This window comes from Haliotis asinina, chromosome 9 (assembly GCF_037392515.1).
Source record: "Haliotis asinina isolate JCU_RB_2024 chromosome 9, JCU_Hal_asi_v2, whole genome shotgun sequence".
NCBI lineage: Eukaryota > Metazoa > Mollusca > Gastropoda > Lepetellida > Haliotidae > Haliotis > Haliotis asinina.
In genome coordinates, this window is record NC_090288.1 from 46935021 (window position 1) to 46962735 (window position 27715).

Consider the following 27715-nt stretch of genomic DNA (forward strand, 5'->3'; position numbering starts at 1 on the left):
CACAGGATGATCGAAGTCATCATGAAGTAATTGTAACGTATTAAAAACCCCGCAATCTACTCATGTACAAGCTCACTTGAAATCGGGATTTCTTAAGATGAATTTACGCCAACATATGAAACAGGGATAATCCACATCTGATTATAGTCTCCCTGTTTCAACGACAAGAAATCCATATCACAAGAAGTCAAAACAAAGGCCACACATATCTTAGATGGGTCCTCCTTTGGTCAAAAGTTCTAATCTGAACTGAGTGTGTGCAACGCGATTCACACCCGTGTACAACGCGTGTCACACAGGTCTCACACGCACGGTCAACGGGTTGCACGTGAGTGACCAACGCGACTCACACGTGTTTTTCACGCATTGCACACGAGTGTAAGGGGAATGAACTTTTAGGCATTAGTGTATTCTGGTTGACTGCAACACTTCACTCCTGTAAATTGTTTTGCATCACTTTCTATTCAATCACCGATATTAAAAAAAAAACTCTTGTAACACAACAGTTTAGTCCCATGAACGTTTGCACTTGCATTTCGTATGTTGTAAAAAACACGAAATTACACGAGTAAAATGGAAACTATGCACCAAGTTACCCTTATCAAAATAGGGTGTAAGAGCTAACCAGGTTTATTCTCTTACATCATGTTAATCGAGTGAAAACCAGGAACATGCCTCGTTTAACAGCAGAGCAGAGGGTGAGAACAATCGGTATGTTACAGATGGAGCAGACGCAATAGCATGTGTCGGGGACAATGGGATGCTCCAAATCCACCATGGGAAGATTTATCTCTGCGACAGACAGGCAGTACTGCAGACAGGCCAAAGACTGCTAGACCCAAGGTCACCACCCAAAAAAAAGACCGGTATTTACGGCTGTTTCACTTGACGAACCGGTACGTCAATGTAACGTCATTAGGCGCCAACAGCACTGGGCAGCCAATCAGCAGGCAGCGTGTGACCAGGCGACTCCGCATTTATGGTCTCTGTGCCCTTTTGGGAATAGGTGGGTCGTCGTATTCACTGCTAGGGATGGCCACACTCGACATTGAACAATATGTGCTGCCGAGAAAGTTGTAAACGCTACCAGTCGAGCCTGTATTGGTGATCGATTACTGGAAAATGCATCCCAATGTGATTCATGTGATATTAGATCACGAGCTGCATCGTTTTTCTTCTTCTTGTCCATTAAATACCATTTCTGAATGAATGTTTTTCACAATGAAACATATAATGTTAGCATATCTTAGATTATCTTTGCTTACGTTTTGTTTTGGACCAGAAAAATATTTGGTGGCGTTTCGTGTGGACGGTGTAATTCATAAGAAATTGTCAAAGTTTCCGTGCAGAGTGACGCCATGACTGACGCAAAATGACGCAGAGCGACAACAGCAATCACCAGCATTTCTGGCTTCCTCTCTTGCTTACAATGAAAACAACAAAAAGATATGCCAATACACTGATAATCAGAATCATTGTGATTTCTTAATCTCAAATTTATGTACAATCGATCCCTGAATCAAGTGAAGGGTCCTCGATAAATCCTGTGTACCCTTGTCAGCGAAGCCGCCGTTTTGTCAGAAATCGGTCATCGGTAGTGATGTCATAGGTCAGCATTGTTGTACATATCAGGCAATTTCCCTGAGGTGAAGGTCAGTTGAACAAGAGTAAATACAATCGCCCTAACCTTCCGATCATACTTGCAGCATTATGAAATATATCATTCAAATATTCTTTCATGAAACTTATTTCAATATCTACATTTTGCCTCATTCAATATCATATCAAACGTGCATATAGGGTATATCTTTCTTGTTCTTTGAAAGAGTTCGATTGTTTGAATATTATATATACCTGTTTACACAAGGGTCAGCGGGTCAATTGTAACCATAATTGTCTGAATAATATTTATACCTGTTAACACGAGTGTCAGAATATCAACTGTAACCATAATTGTTTGAATACTATTTATACCTGTTTACACAAGTGTCAGAAGATCAACTGTGCCCATAATTTCAACATGTACTTTAGTTCCTGTGATTTACAATATTCAATACATTGGAACTAATATTGATCATATGCTCAGGTTGACGAAAGGTTATGATATTAATGCCAATGATTTATACGTATTATGAATAAGCACACATATTTAAAGGCATTGTCTTGCTCATTGAATTTGTTTGTGTCCTTTTACAAACATTGAGGTGTATTGTTTGGCCAGGTGCGCGTTTGTTACTAATATTATTCACTATCACTGTTGTTGATAATATAATGTATTCCTATTCGATTAAAAATATTGTGATCACAGGATATCAAACTCTAACTGTCTTTATACGAAAATTGTTTAAAAGTATATAAAACAAGTCATGTCTTAATTTGGAAAACTAATATGTCAACTAAAATGTTGTAATCTTTCCAGTAATTTACATTTGAAGAGATGGCTTGTACTCGAGTGCTATTGATGCATAATAAGTCAAAATATATCTACACAATAAAGAGAATATGGGAATATAAGAACTAGTTCAAATATCGGGCAGGGTCCTTCTCACGTAATATGTTGTCATCTTAGTTTCCTTGCAAATTGTGAAACTACCAAAACATGTCCAGTCAGATCAGGGATCTTGGTATCAGAATAATGTGGTTCACCGTGAAGAAAACATGACAAAATGACTCTGCAGTCAAAACAAAATCTCTACAAGTGACTTCACTTACAATGAGCTTGTATTAGGCATAGTGGAGTTATGCCCCCTTATCTTTTTACGTGTTTGACGATCACAGATGAAAAAATAAATTCCAAATGTATTGGAAGTCATTTATACGATTGAGAATCTAATGATATACATAACCAAACCAACATTTTTCATTTTTTCATATATATTCTAATATATAGTAAATATTTATGATATGTACATTTTATTTGTATAATGATATAATATTACTGATGCCCTTTGTAAGCCTTGAAGAGGCAATTTGATATACATGGCATCCCGCCAGTTTCAATAATTCCCAAATGATATTGAATCTACAAACTATACACTTTGCTGTACATTTGTTTCAGGTGTACTCATTAAGTTTCTAGAAAGTATGTTCGATCACTTGTCTTATGAAGACAACGAGAGGCCGAACGCGTCTCAATACACCTGTGCAGCATATCTGTGCAGAAATCTTTGTTCTGGTTTCACAGATTGGCATAGACGTTTGAAGTACGGTTATATTCCTTCACCATTCTATAACACAGTTTGAACTGATCCTGCAAGAAGAAGGAAAAACAACCAGTCCCACAGGAAATGTCCAATCTGACAGCTTAGCAACAACGATATCAAAGTATACCAAAAACTGTTGTCAAAAGGAGACGACCTATTTCTATCAGATTGTAATGAATATATAATTTTAATGAATATTTTGTAGGAATAATATATAATTGTGTAATATCTTCATTGAAGGAATAAGTCGTATCTTTTTGAGAACAGTTTTAAACCAAGAATAATTGTATGTCCTCCTGACTTCACCAAAAGTATACGTAAGTACATATATTTCAGACATGTGCAAGATTTCCGTTTAATTTATAACAACATGGGCAGCCCAAACAATTACGTTTCGATTATTTGCTTGTAAACTGAACCAGACATTGCACTCACAAAGGACTGTATAAACTGTGGTCGAACACGCTGTAGTTCCCTGATGGTGAGGAAGATGTCCACGTCTCTGTCCAGTCTCAGTCTGCTGATGATGTTCAGGACACTGCAGAAGACACCGCTAACGCAGGCACCATCGCTGGTGAACAAAGACCATCACGTCATGTTGCATAAGATATGACACATCCACAAATAGACAATATAATTTTCGCATTTGTCGTCTTTTCATTTAAACATTTGCTTTCACCTAAATTCGAATCATTGTGCATCCTCGTATACTCATGGAATCCACCATGCATTAAAAAATGATTACTTTTCAAACCATTGCATCTTTGAACATTTTTCCAATTAAACATGTCTCCATTTAAAACTATTTATACACAGTTATATTACAGCATTCAATTATTGTGTATCAACCATTCAAAAATGATTTCTTTGGGTAGAGCCACTCATAAATCCGTTATAAGTTGACACGAACCATGTTCGTTCATATTACCTGACAGTGGGAATATTCACGGCCATTGCGTGCTGTAGTGCCACAGTCTTCTAAACTGGTCCTGGCTTTGGTTTAAACGAGCACGAAGCGCTGATCACGGCTATGCTTCACACTATGTTTTAATGTTCGTACAGTAGGGAACGCTCATAGGATTTAGTTATACGTATACTTGACCTACCACGGACTGGTGCAACAAAACAATCACCACTACACCACATAACACATGCATGGGGAGTGAGTGAGTGAGTTTAGGTTTACGCCGCACTCAGCAATATTACAGCTATATGGTGGTGGTCTGTAAATAATCAAATCTAGTCAATCCAGTGATCAACAACATGAGCATCGATCTGCGCAATTTGGAACTGATGACATGTGTGAACCAAGTCAGCGAGCCTGACTACCCGATCCCGTTCGTCGCCTCTAGCGACAAGCATAGTCGCCTTTTATGGCAAGCATGGGTTGCTGAAGGCCTGTTCTACCCCGGGAATCACATGTATGTAGACGTAGGTGTTGGAGAACGAATCTTAACCACTATTTATGAACGAGACATCTTGTGTCTCAGAATTCTTATCAAAGACGTGTTTTTCATACTGTATACAAATTGCGTCACATAGTTCTTATCAAAGACGTGCTTTTCATAAAATGAAATAAAATAAAATAGCATATTTGAAAATGCATACTGGCAGTGGATGAGGATGTTATGGTCACCAGAGCTGATGATTCTGTCTACCTCGTTGATCAGCTCCAGGAGTGAAGAAGTCCTTGAAATCATGCTAGACGACTGGAGGCGGAAGACTGTGACCGAGTGCTTGTTCTCCTGTGCAGTATTGAAACACGCACAAGGTTATTATGAACAGCTTAAATCTCCAACATACGGAATGTATATTCATGTACTTGTCTGACCAATATAATGCAATTCTCAAACTAGATGTTCCGGTAATATCAGTGCACGTTATGTATTCTCGCTTTAACTGTTCTAACATTTTATGTGTCCTCATGTTCACTGAGATTAAAAACTTGACTTTACAGATTTTCAGATTGTCTGTCCTGAAATGCTGAGATGAACGCTAATCATTTCTGTTGGTTTTTAATGTACAGTATCCAGTCCAAAAGTAATCTTTGGCCCCCGGACATAATGGCATATATTCTTGCGAGAGTTGTTACATTTGTGCCATTTTAGCTTGCATTGTGTTATTACATGGCCGTACGATATTAGTTCATAATAAACTATTTGAATGAAAATAACAAATGAACAAACCAACCTCCTTTTCATACGTAAGCGTTAACCTTCTCTCAGTATAACATGCTCCATGAAATTCAGTCTCCTCTTGTGTGATACTGAATGGTGAAACTTGTAATGCATTGCTATCTTTGGGGTACATCTCATCTGTCTCCTGGTTCCAAAAGAAATATTACATGCATGTTAATGCTCACTGACGACAGCAGTATCCTATAAATCATCCTTAGCGATTGTATGTAAATCTTGAGAACGAAGAGAAGCAATTGACATCATTCATTTGTGAATGTTTGAAATTAAGAAAAAGACAAACATTTTACCTGAGATTCATCCAGACAGACAACAGTGAAGCAGTCATGGTCATAGACCAGTCTCCAGAAGTCTACCACAGTGTCTGGCAATGGGGTCTGGGTGACTATCATGGTCGATGGTCGAATGATGGACTGAAACATTTGAAGGCAACCAGTTATACAGCAGTACTTCCTCTTGCCCGAATCTTAATGGTTATGTTATTTTGAAGTTACGCAATATTTCTATCAGACTTGGTGGTTCTACATCACATGACATAAAGGATGTATATGATAAAAATTAACAACTGTCATTTGTGATACTGCGGTTTAAAATTACATCAAACCAACATACCGGCAAAAACACTGCATTGATGTAGTCATTCCGACCTGGAACTGGAGTACACAGGTAGGGTCTGGATTTGTTTCCTACAAGAATACACAATGTGATACTTTATCATAGTTCATTCTAGAAATCGAGTAGCTATGATTAGGTTGGGCCTTCTGAAGTCAGTTTGATTGAGATTGCAAAGAACTTATGTTTTTATCTCTTCAGCTGGAGAGTACATTTTACAAGACGTGTGTACCAGGGAGAATACGCTGGTTTCTATTTTTACTCGAGTTCTCTGGAAGCAGTGCAGTGATGTCTTCTTCGATGTGTGATGATTGTTCTTGGAGTAACTGAAGAACAAATAAGGAACCTTTATGTATCTACTATGCTGTGATGATACATTTACATTGTTTGTTTACGTATACGTCACAAGAAAATATAAACAGCTCAAGAAAGAAAATAGTCAACTACATAAAGGAAGGACGTCACAGCAATGTCGGCATTTGCATACCTTAAAGTGCTCTTCCAGCATCTTCTCTTGGTCTGATGTAAACGTGTCGTTAACACCAAACGTTTTGTCAAACTCAGACGAAGTGTAGAGTTTGCCTCGACTACTGAGAGCCTCCAGGACCACGTCATGCACAAACTCGTACTGTTTCTGTGTGGATTGAGTCATGTACATACATTTACAACACAAACTCTACAATAAAAGAATATTTTTAAATACTGATTTAATATATCACTATTTAGCAAGTTAATTTATCAACGTTGAGTACAACTTTAAATATCACATTAAATATCCAGTCTAGTAGTAAAATATTCACCTCCATACCAGAAGTTGTAAAAGTTGAATTCTACCATAATATTATAATACCTATAATACCTTTCACAGACGAGTTCAATTCGCCTCTCGCGCCATGCCGGATTACGCAGTGCGGAAGGAAGGAGTTCGATTCTAAATCGGTTATGGTAGAATGGAGATAAACGTACTGTGTTGGGGAAATTGGATAAATGTAATGCAGAATTGATAGTCTCTAAAATTTAAATGATTAATTTATCTCCTATCTGTATCTGTTTATCTCCTAAATGTATTCTGGCAAAGCCGAAATTTATCACCAACCGTTAGATTTAATTACCTTAGATACTTTCGGGATTTACGTACTCACCACAGTCTGAACCATGTTCATCCTGTTCTGTCTCATCTTGCTGACACACATGAACACGTTGATGTGGTTACTCTCCGCTTCATCCATCAGGTAGTCCAGGGCAATGAATGCTCCTGTTCGGCCAACTCCAGCACTGAACAAAGGAATGTCACAGTAGGAAAAATAGCATTTGTCTGAAATGTTATACATTCGTGAGTTCGAATCTTCTCAATACAAATCAGTTGAATCACCGCAGTGGTACAGTTCATCTATACGCTAGTAAAGCAGGGACGATGCATAGGTTCATGGGCTGAGCGAGTAAGTGCTTGAAGATTTTTAGGTCACGACGGCAACGTTTCATCCTTATCATGACTAACACCAAGTAATAATTTTAGGATAAAACAGGAACATTGTGAAATCCGCTCAGCGGAGGACAGTAAAACCAACTAGAACATCACAGATATGAATATAAAATTAAAGAACTGTCGGAAATAGAAGGAAAACTGTTTTTCTTGGCTGCTACACAGTATCCCAAAAATTTACACAATTGCAAATAACATATGTCGAAATGACCGACATCGGCCTAACGGGGTATTCAGTTAGATACGTAATAGGATATATATTTTCCACGCCCTTAGGTATGTTCAAAGCGCTACAGAAATGAATAAAAATATGTAGAAAGTAGAAGATGACTGAAATTATGTGAAGTATGCTGAGAAAAGGTCGGTTTTCAGTTTTGCTTTAAAACTATCCAAACTGTCACAGTCTTTGATGTCACATGGAAGAGCATTCCAGATGACTGGTGCTGTGTAGGAGAAGCTGTGGTGTCCGAAGGATTTCAGTTTGAAGGAGGGTATCACAAGAAGATTCTGAGAGTTGGAACGCAGACTGCGGGCTGGTACATATGATTGAAGCAGGTCAGAGAGGTAGGAAGGGGCCAAGCCATGAAGACATTTGTACGTCAAACAGAGTATCTTGAAATCGATTCTTGCCTTGACTGGAAGCCAATGGAGTTCTTTAAGGACATGAGTGATGTGGACACGCTTGGAAGTTCTACTGATAATGCGAGCAGAGGTGTTTTGAATCCTCTGCAGTTTATCAATAAGATTGAAGTTGATGCTAGAAAGAACACTATTACAATCGTCGAGCCTGGGTGTTACTAGAGCTCGAGTTGCTGCAGAAGTCAAGTACTGACGAATGTTGCTGATCGACCTGAGACGGAAGAAGCATGCTTTGCTCACTTGGATAACGTGGGCATTGAACGTCAAAGTAGAATCGATGTGAACGCCAAGATTCCTCACAGATATCCGCAGCTGCAACTTTGAGGGTGACAGCATCCACCTCGCTTAGTTGTTGTCTTGTGCCCACAAGGAGAGCTTCGGTTTTCGTGTCGTTCAGCTTGAGCTTATTTGTAGTCATCCACGTCTTTATGTCTAGTGTATAGTCAGCGATTCAACTCTGATGGGTGAAAGGATTCCAGAATCTGAGTGTCGTCAGCGTAAGCATGGTGAGACATATCGTGATCACTGACAATGTTTCCAACATGCCATGTGTGTAGCGCAAACAGAACCGGACCAAGAACCGATCCTTGGGGCACTCCGCAGGAGACAGCCACAGCTGGAGAGCGCTCTCCGCCCACAAGGACCGATTGATGTCGATCTGTCAGATAAGAGGAAACCCACTGAAGGACAAGGTCACTCAGTCCATAATGATGCTTCAATCTAGTCAGGTGTTTAGGGTGGTCAACGGTGTCGGAAGCCAAGGATAGGTCCAACATGACCAGAGCTGAAATCTTACTCTCGTCAGTGGCACGTTGAAGTTTGTCAGTTACCTGGAGCAATGATGTCCCCGTACTGTAGTACTGCCGGAAGGCAGACTGGAAAGAATCAATGAGATCGTGACTTAACAGATCTTCTTTGAGAGAGGAATGACCTGCTTTCTCAATGATTCTGGATATGAAAGACAAGTTTGAGACAGGCCGAAAGTTTTTCAGGTCTTAAGGATCTAGGCCAGACTTTTTCAATAGTGGTCCGACCACCGCACCCTTGAAACTGTTTGGGAACGCACCATTCTGAAGACTTGTATTGACAATCTTAGTGATGGATGAAATCAGCAGGTCCAGGTGTTTTATCAGAAGTTTGGTTGGAATGGGATCAGAGTCACAGGAAGTGGGTTTTGACGAACGAATGAGTTGTTCAATATCCTTGAGACTAAATGTTCTGAAATGTGACAGGCGGTTGCCTGTAAACATTGGTTCACTGAAATCACCATCACAGGCAAGGCCATGACGAATTGTCTCAATTTTTGAGATAAAGAAGGAGTTGAACAAGTTTGCCAGTTCCTTCTGTTCCTTTGCTGGAGAGTGAGTATCTTGGTCTCGTCCCTTTCCAAACAGTTTGCCCATGAACCGACATAGGGATGCTGGCTTACCTATGCTGTCGGTTATGCTCTGGAGACAATAGTTCCTTTTAGCTGAAATAATCAGCCACCATTGCAACACTGCCAATATATTTGCCGATGTATTTCTGGCCGAGTACTGTGCCATTGTCTCTCTGCTCTGCGCCGTAGACACTTTGAGTGACGTACAACGTCTTCATACCATGGGACATGAGGACAAAACTTCAAAAGATCAATTTCTTCTCAACTGCAGGAGCATGCTTATCCAAAAGTGATGTAAGAGTATCACACAAGAGTTGAACAAGTTCGTCAACGTCAGAAGGAGAATCACTCAGTAAATCGAGCCTGAAAATCTCAGATGGAATTTTACTGATGTTTCGACAATGCAAAACCAATCGCTCGTTCGCTGGCTTTATCAGCTTTAAGGTGAAGAAGACACTGAAGTGGTCCGAAATCTGCTGGTCCTTGACTTGAACGTCACAAACAAGTTTGAGATCACCATGTGTGATAACCCAGTCCAGAATATTTCCAGACTTAAGAGTCGGTGTGATGACATGCTGAGTCAACGAGCGAGAGTTCATGAGCTTGACAGATTTGTTTACCTCTGGGTGGTCCTGAGCATTGAAATGCATGTTAAAATCACCAAGGTAAACTGTACAGTTTCTGGAGTGTGATGCAAAAAGAGCGGATGACTCTTGATGAAAGGTACTGTTTGACAGTTTGGTTTTGTCAGGTGTCAACATTACCTCCATCTTTTCAAAAGATTTAAGACTACTGTTGAAATCTGTAAGACGAATTGTGAGTGTTTTCCTGTAGAGGATCGCAAGACCACCGCCTTTAGAGTCGAGTCTTGGATGATGCACGAATGAATGAGACATTGGCGTCATTTCAGCTATCTTAGTCTCATCACCAACATTCCTCAGCCAGGTTTGGGTAAGAATTAGCACATCTATATCATCCTCAATGATCGTATCATTCATATCTACACATTTATTACGGGTTGACTGGGCATTCCAAAAGGCATATTTTAGGGGAGCTTGAGGGTGTACTTGGACTAGATTATTGTGGTTAACAACACGACAGGACACAGTTTTTGAAACGTTTGGGAAAACATTCTGACACACAGCAATTTTCCTTTTAATTTTCCTCCCTGCTCTTTTTCCTATCTTGGTTCTCTTGCTGACTGAGATCCCAGCATTGCGTAATGTTGTCAGGAGCGAGGCGTCGATATGATGATGTAAGACTCCACTCTCACCCGGGGTCCAGGGTGAGCAGCCTGGGCTGGCTGGTTGATTGAGAGGCAAAAGATCTTCCCTGCTGTAGACACCATATGGCTAAGGTTGATTAACACTCATTTTGATCTGGGTGCTGTGGGCTTGGGGAAAGGCAAGGATGTGAATATTTCCATACACAGTAATGTGAAAAACGTCAAATATAGCATACTCAACATAGTGACAGTTTTGAAGTCTGAAATTTCACACAAACGATCCTGGTGATGACATCTTTGACAAATTTGGTCAGTGTAACAGGTATTCCACAAGAATATCAACAAAATAGGAAGAGCTACTGATTGCGGCTGCCTAGCGCGACCAATGTGCCTCACGTATCTAGAAAAGCATGTTTACTCGCAAAATCGCGCAAAAGTTATAATAGCGGCTGAAAACAATAGATCAGATTATAGGTGGCAAGAAGATCGCTCAGCCAGGTATGACGAAGGACCGTCGACTCAACTGGCATGAAATACACGTGCTGCCTACGGGCACAAGGGTCCATCTCAAAGATACTTTATGCCTTTCCGCCTGTGTTGTCTCGTCTCACGATTAACATCTTATGTGTCTTTTTTCATAACGCTTATGTTGAGATACGTAAAAGTGTATGATATATATATAGAAAAGCTCAATTTAGTCACCTAGTTAAATTGTCTCAATGTATATATTACACAGGTGGCATAACCACCCGATGATCGGCAGGACTGGATACTATTTGTAAATTCTTATGATATGCCGTTTGCTTCTCCAGTTTAATTCCCGAAATGATTATCTTATCTCAGCTGATATCTCTATCCCAAGCCGGACCCCAACCACCGTCTGTGACTACCCGTCCTGACGTTTTTAGAGACCATTCCTACCTCTTTCCTTTCATAGTCGTAGTGAAACTCATGGTAGGTACATCCGAAACAGTTTCCGTATTGTAGTTATTATTGTTTGCGCCAGCTATCGTTTATAATGAAGCCAAGTCTACTTTTAGAATGGGCATTGAAAGAGTGTCATTTGTAATAGAATATCATCTCTTCATAAAGTCATGGTCTGTTATTGATAATATAAATAAATCGCTTTGCACTTAGAAACACCGCATCGAAAAAACAGTTTCTTTGGGTTTTTTTCTATTTCCAACAGTATTTTAGTACGTAACTCTAAAACAGTTTCAGTTCCGAAGACAGTAAACTATAATCCATGGTGTGTGATCAGCAATGTCAGCAAACCGGAGAATGCCTTTGTCTTGGTGGTCTGTGAGATACACCTACATCGTATATGCATCACCTTCTGTGTTACCTGCAGTGCACCACCATGGGTCCCCTGTCCATGTCCCCCTGTTTGACCAGTCTCCAGAAATTGACGAGGGCAGGAGCAGAAGGAACGCCATGGTCAGGCCAAGATGTGAAGTGATAGTGCGTCACAGTCCTCTCGACACCCTGTAAACACCAGACATTTTTGCTTTGAATGCCCTTTATTTGACGATCTGAGAGCATCACTCATACCACGTTTTTATCATGTATATCGTTCAGAAAACAAGCTAGCTCTGATATTTACTTCTCATAATGATACAGTTATAAGCAACCTTGCTAAATATAGATTTTAGCTATGAAAAAAACGTGTAAAATATGTTGTATCCAGCTGACGATGTGTTCACATCTCTGTACAGTTATACCTCTGTCTTCATTCCGTCACTTTTAAGGCGCTTCATGCCTTGCCACGTCATTTCTTGAATCCATCTGATGTGTATGTGCTTAAAGGGCCGGTGGCACTTTTACCGAATAAACAAACATCACATCACTCTGACACTAGACATACAATTGTAACAGTCTATGACGATTCACTTTCAAGTAAACATTCCACATTGATTCTTCTTGCACAGTGTAGCTTAAACCGGTGGTTAAAAGTGGCTTAACAATACGCACTGACTTAGTATTTATACTAACCGAGTTTTCTACAAGAAACTCCGAGACTGTATAGTCAGTCCTCGCTGTCACATTTTTGTTGGTAACTTTACAGTCTGCGTATATTTCAGATTTGCCTCCTTCGGGCCAATACTGTTCACACTTTTTCTGAAAACATATACAAATAATGTACTTTTAGGGTAGAATAATTTTAAGTTGAATGTACTAACGAAGCAGAATGTATTAATCCTATTCCACAGCGATTTAATTACCCCTGACTCATCCTACCTTGTTCATCTCCTTCAGCCTCGTCAGCATGACTATCTGTGTGACGTCCTCCTGCCACACCATCCGCCAGAAGTCAGGGACTGTAGTCGGCTTGGGTCCTTGAGGAAAAACAGTACGTTTTATAACCCGCTCATGTCATATATTTTATTCACGTTAACCATAAAAATATAACACACAAAGTCAGCTGCCTTGGCTGAGGGGGTTACGCGGCTGACTTTGTGTGCTAACGATTGGGTGCCTGACTTTGAGGGTGCGGGTTCAAATCCCGAATGGAACTAAGCTCAAAAGAATAATAGAATTTGTACTTTACTCAGAAAGTGGAATCCCAAACATAACATATGTTACGGTTGACCACTATCTAAATTGCATTTTCTAATCACACATAAATGAAATATTGATTGTATATAAAAAGTACATAAATATATTATACATACCTTGTGTTGCTATATACCCTGTTTTGTTATCATATCCCTGCGAAAAGGTACACAGGTGTGTTAGTTTTGATACTGATATCGATAACTAGAGAACGTAACAGTACAGCAATGATTTCACATAAATCTGTTATGGTAGACTTTTCTATGCTTTCATCACCAGTTATTGATCGTTGAAAAAGATTAGGTGAAACGTTCACACTCACCGTGATATAATTGGCATTAATGTAATCTTCTCCTCCTTCAGTCAGCACTACCCTCGATTCATCATCTGATTTACCACAACAAACATCTTTACTAGGACTGATATAATTGGCATAAATGTATTCTTCTCCTCAATCAGCTAGCACTACCCTCGATTCATCATATGATTCACCACAACAAACATCTTTAGAAGGACTCCACGGTATTGCTTTTCAAAGAAAACAGAATCCTCCACTATGATACCTAATTTTAAGATTACACTTATTAGAACCATAACCTATATGTTCAGGGAATTGTAATGTAGAAAATAGGATTGACATCCACAATTAGTGTCACTCACTTTCAAACACTTACGTTCCCAATGTATCACAGTATGTATAGCAATGTGGGTACATGAATCGCAATATATTGCAATACATTTGCCAATCTGTCATTTCATGTCTACAGTGTACGTGAAGTTGACTATAACATTTACAGTCATATTTCATCTGAAATACTCTTATATACAATCTTCATGTAGAATATGGACTTTGCAAACGTCAGGTCATATGTTACAAGTATTTATATGCGTTGATTTGATTATTAGTTTCATGACCCCTTTTCCCGAATGCGTATCAGCCGCAGGATGTTTCAAGGAGGATGTTTCAAGGTAGGTACTTCTACAAAACTAGAACATAATATACAATTCCGCCTCCTTCAAACCAGTATGTTATATTAGTGACCAGCAGCTTGATAGACCTCTAATCATAAAGTTCTTAACATCACTGAGTGACAAGAAACAATACATTCTTTGACTGATTAAAGCTAACCTTCAGCTAGAACTTTTACACCAAGCAGATACAGAATAAGGTATGTGTGATGTGAGTGCTAAATAACAGCAAGTGCTTTAGCTAAGGAAGATAAATCAGCTGTATTGTAGCAATTTTGCGTACTATTTTAGAAATGTCCATAATGTACTTACATGCATACAGAGCAAGAAACCGATTCTTCGATATGTTCTCAGGTTTGATTGAGACCTCGTGTGGGTGTTTTGCACCATATGGGATCGCCTGTGGCACAAGATAGTACAAGATAATTCAGGAGAATGCACAAACGAGTTCACACTCGCATGGAACACTGTATTGTTCTGCTTACTGTACAAGTATTTTCACATTTGTGTCCTTTGATAAATACAACCACAGATTCCTGTATCTCCTGTATCTGTGAACTATACGTGGATAGTGATAGTAAGATAGAACACGGGACAGGACGATCCTTTTGAAGAAGCTGTTGATATCTGTATGAAGCTGCTGCCCCACTCTGCCAGCTGTACTGTTGCTGAATAGCTAGATAATGTAAACTATTTGTTTCCTTATCACTGAGCAATTCAAAATACATAATGACCATTTGCATATAGACAAAGAAAAGGCCTGACGAATTCTTAAGAATCATATGTAAATTCTCACATGCTAAAGGGCGTATCAGGCACACCTGTCTTTAATTAGAGTAAACAGGCCATCCATGATTGCATGCCAAAACAAACGATATGCAAACCTGAAATTCGCTTTCAAATGAGTCTTTTTTCCTTTTCTCAGATATACACTGTTTCAGATTATCCAGCCGCATGTGAGGTGGCACCCAGTTGTAGTAGGTGGCGGCAGCATCGTTGCCTCCGTCGACTTCGGCCTCAACAGAAAACACAGCATCCTCATCTTCCTCCACGGAGGATGGTGGCTTCGAGGCAGATTTACTGGATGATGGCTTGTCTGAAACGTCTGAAAGGGATTTCAAATATACATTATGAATGCGTGTGAGCAGTATGGTCACCAGCTAACGACTGTTGACCTATTTAACTCGACGTTTCTTGCAGTGTGTTAGTTACAAAATGTATACGCCGTCATGCAACTCGCACAATACAAAAGGTAAAACAAAGTAGTTTGTCTTACCTTTGTTTCCTTCCGTGGGAATCACGTCCAGTTGAACAGGTACTCTCTCGTTTTCGTATTTCCGTTTTCGCCTGTAGAAAATCATACAAATATAAGGATCTTTAGTACAAGCAAACGGTCGTGTGGTATTATAACACATGTTAAGCATTCACATTGTTCAGAAGTGTGAGTGAGTGAGTGAGTGAGCGAGTAAGTTCTTTTTTACGCCGCAGTCAGCAATATTCCAGCTCTATGGCGGCCAGAAGCATAAGAACTGCATACATCATGAAAGAATACTCAACAGATAAGCTTATTTCAGTGAATTCACGAGGGTCATTAGACTTTATGAATGATGCTGAGCAGTTACCGTTTCCGGAAAATGAGAACGGCCATGACAACTGCTATCACTACGACAGCTGCAGTGACGCCGCCAACGATTCCTGCTGTGGGCCCATCTCCAGCAAGAGCTTTCAAGAACAAGCAGGAGACATAAGGTAAGTCCATAACTAGTTGCAGCAACTGAATTAGACCTCAAACTACAACGCTGCAAGAAAGCGAAATAAACAAATTTGTTTGGTTTTTTTTCGGTGGGGGGTGTTTTGTGTTTGGTTGGGTTTCTTTTGTTTGGTTTGGTTTGGGTTTGTTTTTTTGTTGTTGTTGTTGTTGTTGTTGTTGTTTTTGTTTTTTTTTCCCTCAGAATCTCGCTGATAAACAAAGACGGGCAATATGTATATACTATTGTGGTCCGAGTCGGCCATAACTGAGCTGCACTGAAGTGTCACCTCGTCAATACTGTGGCCCCAGCAGCATGGAGTAATTTTTGTACACTGTGGACAGGTTGCAACTCTTGCTTAGTGATGGCATGGGTTTCTGGAGCGTATTGCCTCAAACGGGAGCGGTTTTGCAATACTAAATTGAGTCATTGTCTAATGTTTGTTTACAAATAATGCAAACAAGGGAGATAACTCTTGACGATGTATTGTTACTAGGGACGAGCGTGGCCCAGCTTAACAGAAAATATATACCTACGATACGTGACCGGTTTGGGGTAGCCGACATTGCTGTGCAAGTCGCGATAAGTAGCGTTAGTTGTTTTTATATTAATTGATAAGTTAGTTTGATTAGTTGATAAAGTTGATAGAAGCGTAAGCTTAAAGTTTACTTATAGAATACCACTTTATGAAAATCTTTAAAAATTCAGCATCATTACGTACGTTGTATACATAACATCGAGTCGTCATTCATCCATCCTGCTGCACATCCTCCAGGACATGTTCCATTTGTCTTATCACAGACGACACCATTTTGACAGTTACCACACTGAATGGCGCAGTTGTTACCGTGGTATCCATTTGGACATGCTGCAAAGGTCGTGTAGCAGCCTCTATTAAAAGCTGTTTCTAAATACTGTTAATAATATCACCTAATACAGATACAGGATAAATAATACAATAGATATTCATGTCGTTTCCAAGGAACCACGTGAATCTAAAATAGGGAATCTTAAACTATGGCAATAAAGCTGAGCTTTTACGTCCATTAGATTTTTTTAAGTCTGGGCATGACCTTCACCGGTGTTTTATGTATGGATTTACATATCTGTAATATTATGACTAATCTCCCTGAAAGTAATGTCACTGTTTGCGAATATCACTCCTGACACAACATTTGATTAAGGAGCAAATGGTTAGCTCCAGACAGTAAATCCTGTAAACAGTCTGAAAATGAAACCCAAACTTGAGTCAGCTAGATATGGACGTGCTTCGTTTATCGTATCTTTAGACGCATAGACATATTTACCTTGATTACACTTGTCATTCATCCATCCAACTGCACATCCCTTAGGGCATGTTCCAGTGACCTTGTCACAGGTGACACCATCCATACAGTTTCCACACACGGAGACGCAACTGATACCAAAGGAACCATCCTGGCATGCTGCGTAGACAAAGGCCTATAAATATATCTCCGTCAAACTGGAATGAATATACTCATCATACTCCAAAGCCGTATTTATATGTATATAATACCAATTTCATTAGATTCAAGAATGAGGTGTCATTTGTAATCCTGCTGCGCATGCCAAAGGATACATTTACCCATTTACAGACGTCGAGGTCCAGACCTTTTCCACACTGGGAGGTACATTTGCTGCAGTAGGAACCATCGGTTCAACAAATAAGCCAGAATTATAAACTGATAAAATAGCTACCAACATGCATCCAAAAGCAGTCTTTTGCTGCACCCATTAGGATGACATCAGCACTCACGTTGATCACATAACTTTGTGTCGTCATTCATCCATCCTGATGCACATCCGATTGGACACGATCCGTTTTTCTTGTCACAGATGTCACCATTCAGGCAGTTTCCACACAGGGCTAAACAGTTGTTATCATAGAAACCATGTGGACACGCTGAAGGAAAGAAAGAAGACCTAGACTCCTCTCTATTATGTCACTGAGATGATTGTTTCGGCAGTTTCCATACTGAGAGTCGCAGTTGATTCCATAAGAACTCTTTTGGTAGTTCCCAACATGATTACATCACAACTTAACCCTGTGAAGCTGACCTGACCTTTAGACTTAATATTTTTCACAAGAAACATGTATACAAATGCTGTGCCAGTCGTTCAACATCAACACTGTGACTCACGGCGTTGACACATGGTGTCGTTTATCCATCCTGCTGCACATCCATCAGGGCAGGTTCCGTTTGTCTTGTCACAGCTGACGTCATCCAGACAGTTTCCACACACTGAAGAGCACTTGATACCAAAGGAACCGTCCGGACATGCTGCAAACGCATAATCACACTGAATAAATGGTATGGTGGTATCGTACTGTACAAGATCACATTTCACTTATAAACCCATCCGACCGACATGTGTCTTGTTATCCTGCTCAATGGATGTAATCGTCACTCACGTTATACACAGATGGCACCATGGGGGTAGTTTCCATACTAGTAGGAACAGTCTGCCAACTCAGAGACAATATATTCTCACTGTAAGAACGGGCAGGACCAAGAGGTCTAATATGCTTACAAACGTAGGGACATTCCTTTGACTTCAACATTGTGACTCACGGCGTTGACACATGGTGTCATTTATCCATCCTGCTGCACATCCGTCAGAACAGGTTCCGTTTGTCTTGTCACAGCTGACGTCATTCAAACAGTTTCCACATTGTGAAGCACAGCTGATACCATAGAAACCATCTGGACATGCTGCAAACACATGAACATAACGAACACATGGCGTGGTATTATTGTGGTGTACAGAGTGACATCTTACTTAACGGTACCAGCCTGCTTAAATCTTAATTAACCCACCTATCCTGCATAAGTATATCTCAAGCTGTCGACAGATGACACGATTGTGGCAGTTCCTAAACTGGGAGGCACAGTTCATACCAGAACAATAATCATAAGTGACATTCCTATTGCTAAAAGTATACTTTAAACGTGCCAACGGGCAGGACCATGAGGTACATACATATGGACATTCGTTTGACTTCAACATTGTGACTCACGCAGTTGGCACGTGGTGTCATTTATCCACCCTGCTTCACATCCGTCAGGACAGGTTCCGTTTGTCTTCTCACAGCTGACGTCATCCAGACAGTTTCCACACAAGGAGGAACAATTACTTCCGTATGTGCCATCTGGACAAACTGCACAAACAATCGCACCATTTAGTATACAGCTATGTGATCAGATATCTATGACAGACGGGTATACACGTTGTGACCACAAGACACCATGACACACAAATCCCTTGCGAAGTAAATACCTCTTTCCGATTCCCCGGAATAGTGGTAATATCAGATTGGCACTCGTCGTGACAGTACAAACACAAACCACAAAGGTATGTCGCGTTAAATCAACATACTTATTACTTTAAGAGTGTAGCTATTATTAGGGGGTAACTATGGGAGCGAAAACAACCATTGCGATAGCGACCATCGATTGCAATTTATATTATTGCAATGCTTTGTTTTGTTTTCTGTTTGTTTGTTGTTGTTTTTTTTTGTTTTATAGTTTTTTGTTTGTTTGTATGTTGTTGGGGGGTTTTTTGGTTTGTTTGTTTTTTTTTGGGGGGGGGGTTGTGTGTGACTTTTTTTTGTTTTTGTTTTTTTTGTTGTTGTTTTTGTTTTGTTTTTGTTTTTGTTTTTGTTTTTGTTTTTTGTTTTTTGTTTGTTTTTTGTTTTTTGTTTTGTTTTGTGTTGTTTTTTTGTTTTGTTTTTTTGTTGTTGTTGTTGTTGGGGGTTTTTTTTGTTTTGTTTTTTTTTGTTATGTTGTTATTTCTTCGTTGTGTGTGTGCGTGTGTGTGTTTTCTGTTTGTTGTTGTTTTTGGTTTGTTTGTTTTGGTTTGGTTTTCCCATTTGAAGTCATATCCTAAATGAATGAATATTTTATATGAAACAAAAACAAGCTGAAACAGTTTCTATTTTAGCAGCAAACGAGAAGCTTAAATCCCAGATTATGTGAGATAACAGGGGCAGGTAACTCTAACTCCGTGTGAACAAATCTGGTTCTTCCTTCATTTTGCAGTGTCCATTAATCGCAGCTAAGTCAATTACTAATCTAACGATAGTAACACATAGTATCTATGTATCGATACTTCTTCCTTTCTACTATCGATCAGATGCTATCGCTAACTTAACAACTGCAATGCTTCGATAGTTCAATGGATCGTTACAGCCCTAGTAACTATGTGTAATGAATTTAGGGACATACCAGATTGACTACTCGATAGTACAAATACAGATATCAAAGTTACATGATCCTATGTTTATCTTCATTCCCTACTGAGATTGCATAGGCGAGAATGCTGTTTGTGCATTAAAAGAATCTGGACATCGCTTTGTTTTCCTAACAGGTTTACGCTGAATGCATTTATAATACATAGTTTTTCAATTTTCACAACTTTATATCCGATTCAGACTTACTCATCTTCTGAAAGTAACATTTTCTCCACATACAAGAGTAAAAATATATATCACGTTCTATATTGTCTACATTCTGCAGAAAACTGTTTAGTCCCAGGAAAAATGTCCCTATTTGAAGTCAAAAGGTGATCAAGCTCGCGGTGAACTGTATTTTACGTATTCGTGCGTTGTGCTTGGGCTATGTATAATGTCGCTTTGTCTGCAGTCTGAATCGAAACGATATAAAAAATATGGATATGACATTGATGCTAAAGCAAATAGCACTGCAACAACTTAAAGCATAACCTGAAAGAGAAAGTGTCATTTAAAGTGAAATTTGATAAAAAGACGATTCATAAGTATGCAGAGCGAATACGTATATGTCTTACAGGTAAGCGCTTCAGTGGTAAACATGAATAAGAATTAAATATGTATATATAAATGCGGACTTTATCGAATTAATGTTTCATACGATACCTGTTTGACAGTCGGTGCCATTGAATCCTGGGAAACATCCACTAGGGCAGTCACCGGTGATCTTGTCACATATATCAGAACTGTTAACGCATCGACACTGTTTGTCACAATCTTCAGAAAACCACCCGTTACTGCAAACTGAACATCATTCGACAATAATCATCTTCATTTGATAACACAGACGAGATGTAATCTGTTAACTTGTGAAAATGACTTTAATTGTGGTCTTTGAGGGTGTAACATCATGGAAGCATGTGCCATAATTTCGGACATCGAGACTTGGGTTGAATAGTGAAAACTCTGCATCCCTGTCAGATGATAAAATTTCCAAACATTAACACCCAGCTACTATCATAGCTTACCAAATATTTGCACTTCACACAGTGTAAGGAATTTCTCTGGACCGGGTATCCGTATTGTGACCGTGGTTCCTGTCAGTGGTTGGCGGCAGGTTACGTCAGCAAGAGGAGGAGGATGTTCAGTAGATGACCAGTTGTAGCACATCTGACTGCCCACAAGTATCTCCATGCCGTTGCTTCTCTCCTGAACTGTACAAAAATTAATGTAAAATGTAATTAGTATTAATTTCGTTGTATCCATGTTAAGTGTCAGTAGGATATAGATGACTTGATATGAAAGATCATGAAGAGAAATTAATCTATTGGTTCAAATAAATAGAATGCATATGATTTTCTAGAACTACAAAATTCAAAGGCAGAACAATCTCCTAGTTGTAACCACACATCTGTCTACATGAGAACATCCATGAAGATCCGAACTAGAATTCGCCCTCTGCCACCCGTTCTTGTGGTAAGAGGCTACTAACAGGATCGGGTCGTCATGTTCGCTGATTTGACTGAAAATGCCATCGTATCCCAACCGTGTAGATAGTTGATCACTGGATTGCCTTGTCCATACTTGTCCATAGCTAGAATATTGCTGAGTAAGGCTTTATAAAACAAAAAACCCCGAAAACCAAGCTTACATCAGGTAGTAATACCTTCCTGAAAAAAATGTTTCTTGAGCACGGTGACGTTGAATGTTTACACAAACGAAATTTAAAATTACAACAATGGCTTACCATGAATTAGAGATATGTATAACAATATCAGTACATACATTTCAGAAGCAGGTTGAACAAATCGTGACAGGAAAAGAATTCTAGAGTACTTGCTGAAGAAAGTGGACACCAGCACAGACTTTAAACATGCGTTTCACACCTCATGGTATTACTTGTTTGACAAACCATAAAAATAGAAAGTCCCACTCGACCATCAACATCTAATAGTACATTGTATAGAATGACACAGAGGGAATAGAAGCGACAAAACTCTTTCCATAACCACAAGAAATTTCTGCTACAAGCGGAGTCGATTGTACAATTCCGATTATATCATGAGCATGTGTTAATGAACCAGTAGTAAATAGTGAGTGAGTGAGTATGTTTGTTATATTTGGGATTACACATCCATAGTAAGTACAAATTCTAGTACTTTTTTTTAGCTGATTCCTATTCGGGACTCGAACTCGCACCCTCAGAGTCAGACACCTATTCGCCAGCACACAAAGTTAGTCGCCTAACCCGCTCACCTGCGCACCCGCCCACAACTAATCCCATTGAGTGAGTTTAATTTACGCCGCACTCAGCAATATTCCACCTATATGGCGGCGGTCTGACCAAACAATCCAGTGATCAACATCATGAGGCATCGATCTAAGCAAAGTGGGAACCTATGACATGAGTCAACCAAGTCAGAAAGCCTAACCACCCTATCCCGACTACTAAATGGTGATGTCAGGTGTTTAAGATTACTATCTAATTATTTACGATGTATGCTTTAATGCATCATGAAAAACTGTGGTATTGCTATAAATTGTTACCAATCCTTTATCCTCTGTCCCTGGTCTTCAGTCAAAGGTTACTTAAAATTTACGTCCCACTTGAATGTGACATGCGAAATTTCAATCGACTCTATGACATAAACTTTGAGCGCATGGCTCAACTTTGAAATCACCTTCAAATATTCAGGCAATAAAACACATTATATTATTGTCAAAGGTAGAAGGGTATACTTAGCCCCAAATATCTATCACCTGCCACATATGTATGGTATAATCACTACTTTTACAAGATCTATCATTACAGACAACGTGATTGATTTTAAAATCGGGCTGCGTCCACTCCAAACGACCTGCATTAATCTTATACGTGTGAACTCACGCCTTTCACGGATATAGAGTCTGATGTGTTGTATCGTCTCTGGAACTGAAGTATTCAGATTCACAGTCCAGGAGGGATTTGTCTTTTTCTTTGAATGAGCGCATGTCCGTGGCCTTCTATTGGCATTTGTGGTGGCTGTGCCGTCAACACCAAGTGCTGCTCCATACTCATTATCATCATTGCCCAATGTGCTACTCTGGGTGCTAGGCTTCCTCAAAGCAACGTTTTCTGAAATATGGATACATAATTAGCATCACAAGTATCGGTAAGCTGTAATCATTGTTTTACACATACCCATCTACTCATCTACCCCACACTCATGTATTCACAACATCAACCCATCTAATCCATACTCACGTTTCTGGCAGTAGTTACCGAACCATCCTTCCTGACATCTGTCTGGATCACCGACCTGGCTACATGGAGTAGAGGGGAACACGGCACAGGCAGTAGTGCTTCTACAGTGACACTCTGTTTGAAAAGAGGTACCTCCGTTTGACTGATTTCTGTACTAGTTCAAACATATTGCCCATTACAATGAAAACAGTGTTAGGATGAGACGACAGCAATGTTTTTGTGAAGCAAACCAACAATGAACTTATTTAACTTATTTCACATTCTGTGAATAACGTTCCTACCATAGAGGGCCGCAGAGACACAGGCAACAAGTAATCCCATCCAGAACCAGCACATGCTGGTTATCCAGAACCAACAGAAGCTGGATGCCTAAATGAAAAGATAAAGAATAGGGAATTTGCCATATCTGGATCACAAGAATCATTATTATACCATTCTGTTTTATATGATATTTCAACAGGTTTTGCAAATTAGAATTGAAAGAGCTTTACGGCGTATGATACGGTGTGGTTTCTTCAGAAGACAGAGCATCTGCTCAGCTGAGTATCATGTTACCGCAATGTACCTGGGTACTACGACCGTTCATAATATAGGGGATTAGATGGGACTATAGTATGGATTGCAGTGTACAGAATATCTTTCACGTAACCTTTTGTGTACGGACAGATCGTTAGCTCCCTTCATAAGAACAGTTTCTAAATTTTTCATCCGCCATTTTCCCGAATTTAGCAGATGATAGGTTCCCTACTATTGAATCGATTTGGTAAAAGCTTTCGAAATTAGTTGCCATTTCCAAATACCAAAGTAAATAAAAAGTATATGTTTGTTGAAATGTAACACGAGTGCAACAACCTGAAGCAGAGCCTCACGTCATCAGGGAGCTTCAAATTTTCACGTTTATGTGATATTCGTGTTTAGACATATTCTGCCATAAAAATAACCGAATGCATACATATTTAGCAATATTCCAGCAATGGCGTGGTGGGGGACACCAGAAATGGGCTTCATACACGGTGCCTATGTTGCCAATGGAACACGTGCTTTTGACGTAACGAGCGAAAACCTAACAGCTGGGCTACCCAGCTGCCCGATATGGACTCTAATACATTGTTATATTACGTCTTATAGATAGTGCAAGAACATGGGATAATGCATGCGTGTACAAGTCAGTATGCTGCATACGTACCTGCTTCATGATGCAGAAAAGTTTCAGTGATTAGTGGTGAAGAGTGATATCAATTCGCAAAACGACGACCTCCTGAAAGTGTAATCCTAAAATGGTAGTGTTGTACACAGTACACATCGTACAGATTGCTGCACCAGAGCCAGAGCTGGTACTGACAGCGCCTCATGGGCTGTAGAATAATTCTCATTGGCAATGTTACTGATGGTACACTATCATACCTGGATGATTTCTGTGTTCAGAGATGGACAATGCTCTCTATATATCATTACAGCGAATCAGACCTGACAAATTGTCCTTATTGGCCAAGACACAAGGAGTAGGTTAATATTTAAGGTCACGTCAGCAATGTTTCAGCTATATCGTGACGAGAACAAACACGACGTTTATAAAGAATATGTATATTTTATAAAAAAAGGACAGCAAAACAGATAGACTATCACAGTTCGAATAAAATCTAGTGTATGAACCTAAAACTAATAGCACTATTTCGACCAAACATACTGTAAAACAGGCAACAGATCACCAATACCAAACACAAAGAATTGCGTGACGTTCAGATTACTCCATCAATTCTGCAGCTGATACTTCAGTCAGCTAACCCCAATAAGATGCCAGGTAAGATGCGAGGTTTTGTAAGATCAACAAATATTAATGACAAATCTCCGTATGCGATCTGATCAGGATGGTAGAATGATCGCTGTGGCACATGCAAGCTTTGATGACTACAACTACATTTTCTCTGTGATGTCATAACTCAGAGAGTTCTCGCTAAGATGGTGGATGGTGAAGAGATTACAGATGTGAACAGAATAGCATGTTAAGGAAGCATGTTCTTTCGAGAGGAATAGTAGTCTATGTACATATAACAATAATGGTACTCTCTTTCTCTCTCTCTCTCTTTCTCTTTCTCTCTCTCTCTCTCTCTCTCTCTCGCTGTGTGTGTGTGTGTGTGTGTTCGAACTCACGTTTACATGATAACTGTTATGCAAAGTATTCATTTTGTGATGATTAGCATCCTTACCATTGTAGTTTGAGAAAGTACGGTGATACGATATATATGGCTTTGGACTTGTTACGGACTGAATCATCAGGGCGATCACCTCACTACGCGCCACACACATAATCTTGAGGAGGATATCACCCAGCACTCGCTACAACATGAATCATAGTGTAGACCATCTTTGGGCTCGTTACAAACTGAATTGAAGTGCAGGTCCCCTTAACGCCCAGTAGAAACTGAATAATAGTGCAGATCATCTCACTAACTGGATCATAGTGCAGATCATCTCAATAACTGGATCATAGTGCAGATCAACTCGGGGCTCGTTACAAACTGAATCAGTACAGCTCGCCTTAGCCCTCGCTACAATGTGAATCATAAGGCGGATCAAATTTCAACGAATAAAATATCGAGTGTCCACATGAATGCACTTCTACAGCGTTTTAACGGGACTGGCTGTGTATGAAGGAGACGCATTGCATTTTCCTGACTGAAGTATGGCAGAAATAGTGACGAAGTCACTTAAATAAACTCAATCATTCACAATGTATAGTCACAATGTAGTTGCTACTTTTCGGTATATACCATCCCCAAACACGCATATTAACGAATCTTTATCATGTAATGGCATTCTGTACTCCCCATTCAACTGTCTTCACCTTTCACCAACACCTTGAAAAACAGGTAAATTACATATCATAAAAACGTAAGGTAAACCAAAAGCCCTATTTGTCATATCATGATCAGCTGAAACGGGTTCATGGGTGTTCACGGAAGTCTATACAGATATGAATGCATGAACGTTGGCCGAACGATTTCCAAGCTGAGCTGCGGTATTTGTATATGATTCTGTATCACTGAAGTGTGATCCTGTTGTGTTTACAATAGTCTCCATGAAGATAATTAATAGGTGAAATAGGATATTTAGGAAAGCGCTGATAACATTGATGAAGCTCATCATCTGGGTATACTGGTTGTTACTCACATATACACATGGATTAGAACGAAACGTATGTCAATACGCACCTCACAAATCAATACCTCACAGGAGAGCAGAGCAGAGGGTGTACATTTTCACAGGATGCTAGCATTCTACACTACTTGGCTACCAGGAAGTGGTAGCGTGACACAGGAAAAGTGTCATATGACCGAGATATTGTGTATATTACTTTCCGGATGGATCGTTGCAATCATTCTACTACAGTTATAATATTAATATTATTAATAATAAGCAAGTGAATGTATTGATATTATTGAACAATGTGATTGGCAAGATTCAGGAAAAGCATGATAAATACACAGACCTCGCCTTCGAAATGTCTCGCTTGCATCCCAAGTACACTGTCGTCAGGCTCTCCATTGTTCTCAGTGTCCTTCGCTTGGTACCTCCTGATCCCTTCGCGCAGATCAGGAGGGTGCCCGGGTTCACCATCGGAAGCACAGCCCTTCTGACACTCTGGGTAATGCAGAAGGGTGCAGTGTTGGTGAGTCATCATATCCTCCGGACAGTTCTTGGTGGGTTCGACTTGGCAGCGTTTCCTTGGAGAAGTCCCATTCACTGCCTGGGCTGCTTTTAGAAGAGACTAGGGCCCTGAGCTGATGAGGAGCCTTACCCACCTAATTGTGCCAGGATCACCCGAACCCTTTTTTGCTGCATATTATCTTTAATCTGTAAAGCATAATAATAAGAATGATAATGTGTGGGGTTTTTTTTAAATAAACGCAAGCATGCACTCACTTGTGCATGCTCAGTGTGCTAGCGTATTATTACCCTGGATAACTCAAGCTGTCTGTGAGCCGCTAGGTTAACAGTCACACATGACTTAATCACATCAGGTACCCATTCTATGTTGGCTGAACAGAGGCAATTTATCAACTAACTCACTTGTGTGGGGTGAGACGGAATGTGTCACTTTTGCTTTGTTGTGGGGCAGATCTAAAATTATAGAAGGAAGTGTCGAAGGGTTGTTTCAAACGTTGCTTTGGTTCAACTGATTTGTAACCTTGACTGTATTGTAGAACGTCCGTGTG

At 39.8% G+C, this 27715-nt stretch overlaps 1 protein-coding gene across 1 annotated transcript; it reads right to left on the reverse strand.

Moving 5' to 3' along the window:
• Positions 1–2949: 2949 nt before the first annotated feature.
• LOC137297035 (receptor-type tyrosine-protein phosphatase epsilon-like) lies at positions 2950–26772 on the reverse strand. The gene is made up of 31 exons (XM_067828985.1): positions 26711–26772; positions 24685–24756; positions 23780–23867; positions 23499–23612; positions 23142–23369; positions 21283–21468; positions 20921–21058; positions 19046–19186; positions 18600–18740; positions 18168–18308; positions 17783–17929; positions 17313–17450; positions 16727–16873; positions 15880–15979; positions 15534–15604; positions 15142–15362; positions 14570–14657; positions 13611–13675; positions 13408–13444; positions 12974–13071; positions 12728–12853; positions 12081–12220; positions 7153–7285; positions 6498–6644; positions 6243–6336; positions 6011–6084; positions 5689–5811; positions 5394–5525; positions 4812–4948; positions 3639–3774; positions 2950–3250 (listed from the first exon to the last, which is right to left on the reverse strand). The coding sequence occupies exons 2-31, from the start codon at positions 24691–24693 to the stop codon at positions 3179–3181; spliced, it is 3612 nt and encodes a 1203-aa protein (XP_067685086.1). The 5' UTR covers positions 24694–24756; positions 26711–26772; the 3' UTR covers positions 2950–3178.
• Positions 26773–27715: the final 943 nt, after the last annotated feature.

Coding starts and splice junctions, on each gene's coding strand:
- LOC137297035 (XM_067828985.1), bottom strand. Junction 6,645..7,152: donor TGAACATGGTTCAGACTGTG/GTGAGTACGTAA, acceptor CAATCCACACAG/AAACAGTACGAGTTTGTGCA. Junction 6,337..6,497: donor TGCTGGAAGAGCACTTTAAG/GTATGCAAATGC, acceptor TTTGTTCTTCAG/TTACTCCAAGAACAATCATC.